The 13,708-nt window shown below is 49.9% G+C and overlaps 1 protein-coding gene across 4 annotated transcripts in view; it reads right to left on the bottom strand.

Moving 5' to 3' along the window:
- Window positions 1–2,366, bottom strand: part of SRPK1 (SRSF protein kinase 1) — a 46,143-nt gene extending 43,777 nt beyond the window's left edge. For 3 of the 4 annotated variants that reach the window (XM_075910478.2, XM_075910476.2, XM_075910479.2), the window contains exons 1-2: window positions 1,982–2,366; window positions 1,688–1,748 (exon numbers count right to left, since the gene is read on the bottom strand). In XM_075910478.2, the coding sequence (XP_075766593.1) occupies window positions 1,688–1,748; window positions 1,982–2,315 (395 nt within the window). In that variant the 5' untranslated portion in view covers window positions 2,316–2,366. The remainder of the gene's footprint in view (window positions 1–1,687; window positions 1,749–1,981) is intronic. The other variant, XM_075910477.2, reaches the window with a different exon arrangement.
- Between the last annotated feature and the right edge of the window lie 11,342 nt (window positions 2,367–13,708).

Below are 13,708 nucleotides of genomic sequence, written 5' to 3' on the forward strand. Positions count from 1 at the left end.
AGGACAGACCATCGTCAACAAAAATGAAATTAACCACAATGCATTAATGTCACTACACGACTTAACACACTGGATTGAAATAGAAAGTTTAGCATATGAATCATTAAGAGCTGTGGTATCCAACACACTAGCTACTAACCACATGTGACTATTTAGCTAATTGAGTGTCACTAGTTCGCTATAGCAGTAGCCACTATAATAGCTACTGCTTCATAACTAGCTGGACACCACAGATTTAGAGAGTCTTTACACCCATCCAAAAGTTTATCATGAAGGCAATTTATTTATGAAATTCCTGACATGGGTACAGAAACCACAGAAAGATGTCAAAGCTACAGAGTAAGGTAAACACACTGTAACGTAATCATAAAAATAAAAGGTAAACTACAGAAAGAGATGGTGAAAGGGAAAACTTAAGTAATCAAACTGTTTAGAAGAACCTTCTGTTCCTTGACTCAGTGAAAGAGGTTCCATGGCAACCTTACCACCTCCAAATACACAAGTCATGTGACTGACTGAGGGATGAAGGTGCTGGTGCTAGTGCTAAGGAGAGGCTGTTACACCTGGAAGAAACTGGGTAGTAGGGTGGCAAAGACTCCTACCATCAAATGTCATAAGATGCAAGGTGCTCATTACATACTAATGATGAAGTTCTATTCCTACGATGGAATCCATTTTCTGTAAGAGGCCCACCACATCTCCCTCTGATAGCCAGAGAGAGAATCAGAGCCTAGCTATGTAAGAGACCTTCAAAGAAGTCCACTTGGGGAGACAGAGTGACTAGAGCTCGGTGTGGGCCAGGAACACCTGCAAAGGGTGCAAACATAGACCAATTCAAAGGCCTCATCTGTACCAGAAAAGTACTCTAATAGCTGAAAACATATTGAAAAAACCTATCTGTCATCTTAAGTGCATCTACATTAGGGGCTTCAGAAAAAACAACAACAAATGGTCTGGTATCACTTTATAGACTAACAAAACATGTAGGTGGTACCATGAGCTTTCATGGGTACAGCCCACTTCTTGAGAGAATCGGAGTTATGAGTTGGGGATATAAAAACTTGAAATAAATAGGAGGGGAAAGGGAGGGGGGAGAGAAAGAACAAGGGAGGGGGGTGGGAGACAGAGCATCAAGTATCTGGAGAATGGGTACTTAAACCTAAGCAAATAAAAATCAAAGTCAACACATAGTTTCCTAAGACAAGAATAGTGATTGAAATGTAGCCATGTTAGTCTGGTGTAGCTGAAACAAAACACAGGACTAAGCTCATCACCTAATAAACCATCTCGTTAGTCTTTAAAGTGCTACATAGTCCTGTCTTTTGTTTTTTCTAAGACAGGAAGACTGCTTTAACCACATCAGTTTTAAAAATGCACTTGAGTTAAACTGAGGCGCAGCCTACGCGATGCCTAGGAAAGGGATCGAGGCAGAAAGACAGGGGTGTTATTTCAAGCACCTTATGCAGGGGTCAGGGAAGGCAGCGGCGAGGTTAGCAGATGAAGCTGCGAGGATGCTCCAGAGCCATAGCCCGAGGGCATGTCACGCACCCACAGTCCCAAGGGGAACCCATCACCGCATGGATCCATCCAGGCATCGCCTAAACTCAGCGGTCCAGGCTGGGGGGGCGCCCCCCGCGCCCCACATCGACCCCCCCCCCCCCGCGACTGTCCAAGGGGTCTGACTCACTTTTTCTGGGCCTTGTCCTTCTTGGCTTTGGTCCGCTTCTTGCGGGCCTGCAAGGCCAGAACTGGGGGAGAGAAACGCAGGCGGGTGAGCGGGGGCGGAAGGGGGGGCGCGCGGCCGGCGGGGGGGGGGCAGGCGACACCCCCTCAGGGGCAAGGCTGGGGGGGGGGGGCGCCAGGCAGGCCAGGGGGCGGAGGGCGCTGCTCTGAGGGAGATAGGGGCGGTCGCGCGCGCATGTATCGGCGGGAGGGGGGAGGAGGCGGCCCGCCGGGCCGGGAGAGAGCGCCCGCCACTCACCTTTCCGCTCCATGGCGGCGAGAGCCGGTAGCCCCCACGGCTCTCCGCGCGTGCGCTCTACACCATCCGCCTGCTTTTGCGCCTGCGCAGAGCTAGGCCGCGCCGGGCGAAGCGTGCGCACTTTGGGCACCTTCGCGCGCCGCTGCGCGCGCCACCAGATCTCCGCCTCCTCCTCGCTCCCGCTGCTGCCGCTCGAGCTCGAGCTCGTCAGCAAGGCCACGCCCCCTGGCTCTGCCGAGCGCGTCCGGCAACGCCCCCTCCGGCGGAGAAGGAGGAGCGGGGACCGCCGGGTAGGCTCCTCCCCTGAGCCCGGCCCCGCCTCCAACCGCTCCATGGCCCTGAGCGCACGCGCAACCTCGCGGTGGGGAGGAGTCCGGCCGACTGAGGGGGGCGTGAAGGGGGAGGGTAGACGGCGCATGCGTGCGCCTGTCTGTGAGCGAAGCGCTGAGTGTGACGCAAAGCCGGGAGTGGACCGCCCCCTGCCTCCGCGCCGCGCAACTTGAACTGCAGGCACGGGATGGGACAGCCCCCCGCCCACAATGCACTGCGTGCACCCCACTGACTCCTGCGTCCGCCCCAGAGCGCACATAGCCCACAAGGCAATGCACACACCCCAGCGAGTACAATGCACCCTGCACCCCCTAGCCCTGAAGGCACTGTGCACACCCCAAACCCTGCACCCCCTAGCCCTCAAGGCACTGTGCACACCCCAAACCCTGCACCCCCTAGCCCTCAAGGCACCGTGCACACCCCAAACCCTGCACCCCCTAGCCCTCAAGGCACCGTGCACACCCCAAACCCTGCACCCCCTAGCCCTGAAGGCACCGTGCACACCCCAAACTCTGCACCCCCTAGCCCTCAAGGCACTGTGCACACCCCAAACCCTGCACCCCCTAGCCCTCAAGGCACCGTGCACACCCCAAACCCTGCACCCCCTAGCCCTCAAGGCACCGTGCACACCCCAAACCCTGCACCCCCAGCCCTCAAGGCACCGTGCACACCCCAAACCCTGCACCCCCTAGCCCTCAAGGCACCGTGCACACCCCAAACCCTGCACCCCCAGCCCTCAAGGCACCGTGCACACCCCAAACCCTGCACCCCCTAGCCCTCAAGGCACCGTGCACACCCCAAACCCTGCACCCCCTAACCCTCAAGGCACCGTGCACACCCCAAACCCTGCACCCCCTAACCCTCAAGGCACCGTGCACACCCCAAACCCTGCACCCCCTAACCCTCAAGGCACCGTGCACACCCCAAACCCTGCACCCCCCAGCCCACAAGGCACTGTGCACACCCCAAACCCTGCACCCCCTAGCCCTCAAGGCACCGTGCACACCCCAAACCCTGCACCCCCTAGCCCTCAAGGCACCGTGCACACCCCAAACCCTGCACCCCCAGCCCTCAAGGCACCGTGCACACCCCAAACCCTGCACCCCCTAGCCCTCAAGGCACCGTGCACACCCCAAACCCTGCACCCCCTAACCCTCAAGGCACCGTGCACACCCCAAACCCTGCACCCCCTAACCCTCAAGGCACCGTGCACACCCCAAACCCTGCACCCCCTAACCCTCAAGGCACCGTGCACACCCCAAACCCTGCACCCCCTAACCCTCAAGGCACCGTGCACACCCCAAACCCTGCACCCCCTAGCCCTCAAGGCACCGTGCACACCCCAAACCCTGCACCCCCTAGCCCTCAAGGCACCGTGCACACCCCAAACCCTGCACCCCCTAGCCCTCAAGGCACCGTGCACACCCCAAACCCTGCACCCCCAGCCCTCAAGGCACCGTGCACACCCCAAACCCTGCACCCCCTAGCCCTCAAGGCACCGTGCACACCCCAAACCCTGCACCCCCTAGCCCTCAAGGCACCGTGCACACCCCAAACCCTGCACTCCCTAGCCCTCAAGGCACTGTGCACACCCCAAACCCTGCACCCCCTAGCCCTCAAGGCACTGTGCACACCCCAAACCCTGCACCCCCAGCCCACAAGGCACTGTGCACACCCCAAACCCTGCACCCCCTAGCCCTCAAGGCACTGTGCACACCCCAAACCCTGCACCCCCTAGCCCTCAAGGCACTGTGCACACCCCAAACCCTGCACCCCCTAGCCCTCAAGGCACTGTGCACACCCCAAACCCTGCACCCCCAGCCCACAAGGCACTGTGCACACCCCAAACCCTGCACCCCCTAACCCTCAAGGCACTGTGCACACCCCAAACCCTGCACACCCTAGACCTCAAGGCAATGCCGGCTAGTTCGAACCCTCGTGGAATGTGGAGTACAGCTAGTTCGGATTAGGAAGCCTAATTCGAACTAGCTACTCCGTGCCGCGTGTAGCCGCGCGGCACAGGGTTCGAACTAGCTGGCATTTAAAAATGGCGCAGACCGGCTTCATGCAAATGAAGCCTGGGAAATTCAAATCCCGGGCTTCATTTGCAATTGCGGATGACTACATTACCCCCGCTAGTTCGAACTAGCGGGGTAGTGTAGACATACCCTTCCAGGGGCAAATGAAATATGGAGGGGGAAAGACAGCTTGGTGGGAGAGCTGCTAGTGGATTAGATTGTTGGAACAAGTTATAAATCCAGTGTCTCTACTCAGCCCATCATTGTAGAATCTTGTTTTAAAACTATGATGCATTCTCATCCTTGTCTCTGACAAAATGAAGACTGTAGTTTGGGCTTTTCCTCCTGTTTATACACTGATGCCATCACCACAGCTCCAGCAAGGTAGAGAACTACAGTGAACCCTCGTTTATCGCGGTAGATAGGTTCCAAACCCGACCGCGATAGCTGAAAATCCGCGAAGTAGGATCCTCAAAGCCTCGGGGGAAGCCGGCCGGGGGCATCCCAGGCGCGCCTGGGCTGCTCCCCCGCCGGAGCCCCTCCGCGACTTTCAAAGCCTCGGGGGAAGCCGGCGGGGGGGCATCCCAGGCGCGCCGCGGAGGGGCTCCGGCGGGGGAGCAGCCCAGGCGCGCCTGGGATGCCCCCCCGCCGGCTTCCCCGGAGGCTTTGAAAGCCGCGGAGGGGCTCCGGCGGGGGAGCAGCCCAGGCGCGCCTGGGATGCCCCCCCGCCGGCTTCCCCCGAGGCTTTGAAAGCCGTGGAGGGGCTCCGGCGGGGGAGCAGCCCAGGCGCGCCTGGGATGCCCCCCCGCCGGCTTCCCCCGAGGCTTTTTAAAGTTTTGGTAAGGATCAATTTTATGTTCACAGTACAGTGAACCCTCGCTACTTCGCGGTTCGACCATCGCGGATTCACGTATATACATAATGTAATGAAAAAGTCCGCGAAGTCGTGAATCCGCGATGGTCGAACCGCGAAGTAGCGAGGGTTCACTGTACTTTCAGCTACTGGACCAGCAGAGGGAGTTCAAACATTAGTTTGATCAAATCTGCATAAAAAGCAACATGCATTTTGTTTTTGTTTCTAGGCAACAAAATTTTAAAAGCAACCCAAACCTACAAACCATTGTAGGAGCAGAGCATTAGATTAGATTTTACAAATTTTCACGGTAAGGCAAATTTAGAGTCCATGGTTATGTAGTGATGTAGCTTTAAGACCACAGTTAAAATACTTTTCACTGTTTAAATTATTGTTTTGTTGCTGCTCATTACAAGCTCATGAGATCCCAGATCTATTTCCTTACAAAAATTTAGCTCCCGGGCCATTAAATAAACATATATCTTGCTCTCTTTAATCTCTATAGCACGCTGTATATCTGATGGCACACTGAGGACCTGCTTCAGCAATGGGGTTTGCTGTTCCTTAATTTGTAGCCAGTGACTGGCTCACTTGGTTCTAAACGTGTGCTCATACACAACTGGATCAGTACTCCATTAGCAACCATAGTAGCCATCTTTATTTCACATTTCCAGAAGCCTAGTTGAAGACATGGGGTTTTTTCTGCATCCAGTTTGGCAGTGATTTTTATAAACAGTGTAGAAGCCCCTCTAGCTATGTCTATGTGTATCTGGTTTAATTGCTCCTCTTTCCTCCCAGCTCCCTCTGCAGTATGACATACTAGCTCGCATTTTTCCATTTTACAGCTGTCACTCTCTGTGCATGTCCCCTTAACACTGTGTGGCTTCTGTGTTGCCTATTTACTTGTGTAGTCATTCATTCCATTTATTCTGCTCTGCCGGCATTTGACACCCTCTTTGCATTGGACTATGTGTACAAGGCAACGGAAAATTAGGACCTGAATCTCCTATTTAAGTGCCATGAGATAACTGCCCAGACTTCCCCAGCATGGTAGCACATATCCAATTCATGGCGATGGTGTGAAAATATTACTGTGTCGACGAAACATGACCTTGTTTATTGTAACTGGGTTGGATGATGAGACTGTCACAACCTGGTTACAAACACATAATTGTGTAGACGGATCTTTGGACCCTGACTTTCATTGTCCTGCCTTTTAAGTGGTCTAGGTGGAGTCTTTTGGTGCAAGGTACATCTTTCTCACACCACAGAACTCTGCACCAAGGGCTCTGTGCCTTGGTTAAATAAAGGTACCTTGTGCGCAGTTTTGGTATTGGTGTTATGGCTTTGCAATGACTAGACAGGAAAATGATCAGGCAATAACAAGGTGCCTGCACCTACTGACTGAGAAGTACTTGTCACAATTAATACTCATATTTTAGAACAGTTTTAAAATCATATTGGTGTTTGAAATTCATACATCTGTTGTGGAGTGGAAAGGGTATAGTTGCACTTTGCTGCTGGTATTGTTTATTCTTTGTAAGGCCATGATACTCCTCCCAAAGTTGCAATGGGGAAGGCTCTTTGCATTGCAAAGGGTAAATAGCATCATTTTCATCGTAACTCCGGGATGCCACAATACAGCATATTTCTCTCTCTGTATAAAAAAGTTTTGCCTGCCACGCAACAGAATGTCATCAACCTACTTGAAAGTGGAGTCTCAGCATCTCGCTAACTTGCACTTCAACCAGAACCAACTATGAAATTGAGATCTTTTTGTTGACCGTCTGTAACATATAGTACATGAGCAATTAACAGTTTTTTTTCTATTGAGCTTCGTTTGTTCACTTTTCTATATAATCAGTGCAAGATTAACAGGCTCTCTGGCTGCGAAAGCAGCTGGGGAGGGGGGGTTTGGCGAGCATAGTGAGCATGGGGTGCAGCCCCCTAGTAGGCTCTGAACATTAAGGCTGTGTTTGTTGTAATTTTGCTTAGCTCTGTTGTGATAGGAACTGCCACTCAGGAAGGAAGTTGGCTTGAAGCCATCAGACAGAAACACCACAAGCGGTGACTGTGTAGTGGGAGAGGGTTACTCAACACTGATAGAAAGACAGGAAGAACTGGAAGCTCCATTTGCAAGTGCCAGAGTTGGGACATTCAAGGTTTCTTCCACTGTAACAATGCACATGGTGCACATGTATTCTTTTAAAACCTTTTCTCGGTTTGCCTCACACATCTTTCCTCCAGAAACTCCCAGGGCACAGTAAGAATTTAAATTTTAAAAGTCTTGAGGATTTACAAGTGAAATTACAAATAATTAAATTGTAACATCTCTGTTCATCCACGTAGAGTTAAAACAGAACTGCCAGGAACAGCTCAGCAACAGAGGTGTCCTATTTAGTCTCCCTCCTACTGCTCCACATGGGGAAACCACATCATGCACACAGCAGAGGCTGGAGATACTCACACAGAGTGAAACTCATGCTGGGGCACAGGGCCAGTAGTGGGATTATAAAAATTATGCTCTCACAAAAGGGCTTAAATGGTATATGGATCTTATGCTGATGACTTTCACCCTCAGTCCTCACTCTTACGGTATGTCTAGACTACATGGCTCCGTTGATGGAGCCATGTAGATTTGTTTATTGGGCAAAGGGAAATGAAGCGGCGATTTAAATAATTGCAGCTTCATTTAAATTTAAATGGCTGCCACGCTGAGCTGACAAACAGCTGATCAGCTGTTTGTTGGCTCAACACGCTAGTCTAGACACTCCGTGGTCGACATCAAAGCCCTTTGTCGACCGCCCTGGTAAACCTCATCCCACGAGGAATAACGGGGCGGTCGACGAAGGGTTTTGATGTCAACCACTGAGCGTCCAGACTACCGCGCTGAGCCGACAAACAGCTGATCAGCTGTTTATCGGCTCAGCGTGGCAGCCATTTAAATTTAAATGAAGCTGCGATTATTTAAATCGCCGCTTCATTTCCCTTTGCCTACACAGCCTTAGTATCGAGACCTGGGAAGAACTTCCTGAATGGGTACACAATAGGTTTTTGGGATGTGCACAGTTTTATCAAAATCTATTAAGTATGAGGCTGACACAGACTGAACGGCTCTAATTCAGTACTCTCTGGTCCGGCAACATCTGGTCCATGATGTTAGTTAGCCAGATGTCCATGTATCATGGGTGTGGTGAAGTTTCCTTGGGTCCCATAAAGTTTGTTTACAGCCACCAGCCCTGGCTCTCAGTGTTCTGTGCTGTGATTTTAGCCCTACATATCTTCTAAGGGCTCAATAAGCAGTGTAAGTATTGGTCATGCTGCTAGATAATTTACTAATGCAATTTACTAATGCATCTCCCATGGCTTGGCAAATTCTCTGGTCAGGTCCTGAGGGTGCTGGACAAGAGAGGTTCAACTTGTACTGAGATTACACAAATGCGAAGTTTTGTTTTTTCCATTTGCCACCTATATCTTATTCTAAAGCAGCCATTTTCTCAGCTCTTAATAATGCAGCTGAATGAAATGTCTCCATTTGTTGCTGTTTCCATTAATGTCTACCAAAAAGAGAAGCAAATATCATAATTCACTGGCAGGAGGTTACAGCAGGGCGAAAGGGACTGGAAAAGTCAAAGCATTGAGTTTGTACTGAACACATTAGGCAATTTTAGCAAAGTACGAGTGATGAAATGCTTTCTTCTAGAGCAGCCATGGCCAACCTGCGGCTCACGCCCCTCAAAAGTGCAGCTCGCGAAGCTGCTCCTGCCCTCTCCCAAATGGCCCCCGCTGGCCTCCCCTTCCCCGGCCTCCCTGTGCTTACCAGGTCGGAGCTGTGGGGTTTTAAAAATGGCTTAAAGGAGCAGCCTCCTTTTTAAAACAAAAATGATTTTTTTTGTTTTTGCTCAACAATTCTGTTTTGGGGGGGGGGGGGGTTCTTTTTTTGCTTGACAATTCTGGTGCGTCTCTTCGCATTTTTTCCACCGCTGTTTTGGCTCTCCTTGTTAAATGGGTTGGCCACCCCTGTTCTAGGGCAAGGTTTCTCAGTGACAATGTCCATGGACTAGCAACAAGTGGGAGAGCTACAGCAGGTGGGAGAACTACAGCGGGTGGGAGAGCTACAGGAGGAAGTGGCTACAGCAGCAACGGGTGGGAGAGCTACAGCGGGTAGGAGAGCTACAGGAGGAGGTGACTACAGCAGCAACGGGTGGGAGAGCTACAGCGGGTGGGAGAGCTACAGGAGGAGGTGGCTACAGCAGCAACGGGTGGGAGAGCTACAGCAGGTGGGAGAGCTACAGGAGGAGGTGGCTAGGTTGAGGAGCATCCGAATCCACGAGCAATTCCTGAAGAGTGTTCATGAGAAGACAGCTGAGGTAGCTGTCCCAGTACACAGGACTGAGGACACACCACTCATAGAGGAGGAGACGGCTCAGAGTGGACACTGGCAGCTGGTTACTTCTGGCAGCAGGCAGCCCTCCACCCCTGCTCCGAACCCTCCCGCCGTGGTACTAGGAAACCATTATGCTCTTCTTGATGCAGGAGATAAGGAATCACCCCCTACAACGGGAGAAGCCTCATACCCCTATGGCTGGGAAGTCTGCTGCCACCACTTCTGAGGGGGACGGAGGCACCCACCTGTTGCCCTGACATTTAATCTCGGGAGGTATGCTGCCTGCTGGGGGCCCGTATCCGAGATGTTACGGAGGCATTGTCGAGGATTATCCGGCCCTCTGACTACTACCCCATGCTACTCATCCACGTGGGCACAAATGATACCGTGAGGTATGACACTGAGTGGATCAAGAGTGACTACAGGGCTCTGGGAGTACAGGTAAAGGAGTTTGGAGCGCAGGTGGTATTCTCTTCAATCCTTCCTGTCGAAGGTAGGGGTCCAGGCAGAGACAGGTGCATCCTGGAGGTGAATGCCTGGCTGTGAAGATGGTGTCGCCAGGAGGGCTTTGGCTTCCTCAAACACGGGATGCTATTCCAGGAAGGACTGCTAGGCAGGGATGGCGTTCACCTTTCCAGGAGCGGGAAGACCCTATTTGGACAGAGACTGGCTAACCTATTGGGGAGGGCTTTAAACTAGGTGCGACGGGGACAGGTGAGCAAAGCCCACAGGTAAGTGGAGAACATGGTGACCTGGGAGATGGGTCAGAAATGGGAGGGAGCATGGGCTATAATGGCAGAGAGAAAGGAGGGTCAGGGCAAAACTGGGAGGCAAGATCAAATCAGTATCTTAGATGCCTATATACAAATGCGAGGCGTATGGGTAATAAGCAGGAAGAACTGGAAGTGCTAATAAATAAATACAACTATGACATTGTTGGCATCACAGAAACTTGGTGGGATAATACATATGATTGGAATGTTGGTATGGAAGGGTACAGCTTGCTCAGGAAGGAGAGACAGGGAAAAAAGGGAGGAGGTGTTGCCTTATATATTAAAAATGTACACACTTGAATGCAGGTGGAGATGGGACATAGGAGACGGAAGTGTTGAGAGTCTCTGGGTTAGGCTAAAAGGGGTAAAAAAACAAGGGTGATGTCATGCTAGGAGTCTACTACAGGCCACCTACCCAGGTGGAAGAGGTGGATGAGGCTTTTGTTAAACAACTAACAAAATCATTCAAAGCCCGAGATTTGATGGTGATGGGGGAATTCAACTATCCAGATATATGCTGGGAAAATAACACAGCAGGGCACCGACTATCCAATAAGTTCTTGGACTGCATTGGAGACAACTTTTTATTTCAGAAGGTTGAAAAAGCTACCAGGGGGGAAGCTGTTCTAGATTTGATTTTAACACATAGGGAGGAACTGGTTGAAAATTTGAAAGTGGAAGGCAGGTTGGGTGAAAGTGATCATGAAATTATAGAGTTCACAATTCTAAAGAAGGGTAGAAGGGAGAACAGCAAAATAGAGACAATGGATTTCAGGAAGGCAGATTTTGGTAAGCTCAGAGAGCTGATAGGTAAGGTCCCATGGGAATCAAGACTGAGGGGAAAAACAACTGAGGAGAGTTGACAGTTTTTCAAAGGGACATTATTAAGGGCCCAAAAGCAAGCTATTCCGCTGCGTAGGAAAGATAGAAAATATAGCAAAAGACCGCCTTGGCTTAACCACGAGATCTTGCATGATCTAAAAATAAAAATGGAGTCCTATAAAAGTTGGAAACTAGGACAAATTACAAAGGATGAATATAGGCAAACAACACAGGAATGCAGGGACAAGATTAGAAAGGCAAAGGCACAAAATGAGCTCAAACTGGCTATAGGAATAAAGGGAAACAAGAAGACTTTTTATAAATACATTAGAAGCAAGAGGAAGACCAAGGACAGGGTAGGCCCACTGGCTCAGTGAGGAGGGTGAAACAGTAACAGGAAACTTGGAAATGGCAGAGATGCTTAATGACTTCTTTGTTTCGGTCTTCACCGAGAAGTATGATGAAGGAATGCCTAACATAGTGAATGCTAGTGGGAAGGGGGTAGGTTTAGAAGATAAAATTAAAAAAGAACAAGCTAAAAATCACCTAGAAAGATTAGATGCCTGCAAGTCACCAGGGCCTGATGAAATGCACCCTAGAACACTCGAGGAGCTGATACAGGAGGTAGCTGAGCCTCTAGCTATCACCTTTGGAAAATCATGGGAGACAGGAGAGATTCCAGAAGACTGGAAAAGGGCAAATATAGTGCCTGTCTATAAAAAGGGAAATAAGAACAACCCAGGAAACTACAGACCGGTTAGTTTAACTTCTGTGCCAGGGAAGATAATGGAGCAGGTAATTAAGGAAATCATCTGCAAACATTTGGAAAGTAGTAAGGTGATAGAGAACAGCCAGCATGGATTTGTAAAGAACAAATCATGTCAAACCAATCTGATAGCTTTCTTTGATAGGATAACGAGTCTTGTGGATAAGGGAGACGCAGTGGATGTGGTATACCTAGTCTTTAGTAAGGCATTTGATGCGGTCTCGCATGATATTCTTATCAATAAACTAGGCAAATACAACTTAGATGGAGCTACTATAAGGTGGGTGCATAACTGGCTGGATAACCGTAGTCAGAGAGTAGTTATTAATGGTTCTCAATCCTGCTGGAAAGGTATAACAAGTGGGGTTCCGCAGGGGTCTGTTTTGGGACCGGCTCTGTTCAATATCTTCATCAACGATTTAGCTATTGGCATAGAAAGTACGCTTATTAAGTTTGCAGATGATACCAAGCTAGGAGGGGTTGCGACTGCTTTGGAGGATAGGGTCATAATTCAAAATGATCTGGACAAATTGGAGAAATGGTCTGAGGTAAACAGGATTAAGTTTAATAAAGACAAATGCAAAGTGCTTCACTTAGGAAGGAACAGTCAGTTTCACACATACAGAATGGGAAGCGACTGTCTAGGAAGGAGTATGGCAGAAAGGGATCTAGGGGTTATAGTGGACCACAAGCTAAATACGAGTCAACGGTGTGATGCTGTTGCAAAAAAAGCAAACATGATTCTGGGATGCATTAACAGGTGTGTTGTGAGCAAGACATGAGAAGTCATTCTTCCGCTCTACTCTGCGCTGGTTAGGCCTCAGTTGTCAGGCCCTATTGTGTCTAGTTCTGGGCACCGCATTTCAAGAAAGATGTGGAGAAATTGGAGAGGGTCCAGAGAAGAGCAACAAGAATGATTAAAGGTCTAGAGAACATGACCTATGAAGGAAAGCTGAAAGAATTGGGTTTGTTTAGTTTGGAAAAGAGAAGACTGAGGGGGGACATGATAGCAGTTTTCAGGTATCTAAAAGGGTGTCATAAGGAGGAGGGAGAAAACTTGTTCATCTTGGCCTCTGAGGATAGAACAAGAAGCAATGGGCTTAAACTGCAGCAAGGGAGGTTTAGGTTGGACATTAGGAAAAAGTTCCTAACTGTCAGGGTGGTCAAATACTGGAATAAATTGCCCAGGGAGGTTGTGGAATCTCCATATTTGGAGATACTTAAGAGTAGGTGAGATAAATGTCTGTCAGGGATGGTCTAGTCAGTATTGGTCCTGCCATGAAGGCCGGGGACTGGACTCGATGACCTCTTGAGGTCCCTTCCAGTCCTAGTATTCTATGATTCTATGAACAGTCCCCGAGAGTTCCCTGACACAATTTAGGAAGGCAGCAAGCCCAGGTATCAAAAAGGTTGAGAAACATTGTTCTAGAGCAGTGTTTCTCAAACTGTGTTACCCGGAACCCCAGGGCTTCCCGAGACATCTCCAGGGGCTCCGTGAGGTTGACAAACTAGAAATATCGATAGTTACAACACATACAATCAGTGGATCGCTGGGGTTCCGCATACATTTTTACGTATGTAAAGGGCTCCAGAGCCCAAAAAGTTTGAAAAGTTCTAGAGAGTGTCACCTACGTTTGCATGCATCTGAGACAAATGAAATAGCATGTGAGCAATCTGCTGAAAAATAGACTTTAAATGAGATTTAGTCACTAGAAAAACAAAATGCAAAGGATATGCCATGTTCGAGGTCATTTAAAAAACTACACAGAATTTCAAAA

This window comes from Pelodiscus sinensis, chromosome 27 (assembly GCF_052426305.1).
Source record: "Pelodiscus sinensis isolate ZL-2025 chromosome 27, ASM5242630v1, whole genome shotgun sequence".
In the NCBI taxonomy this organism is placed as follows: Eukaryota; Metazoa; Chordata; order Testudines; family Trionychidae; genus Pelodiscus; species Pelodiscus sinensis.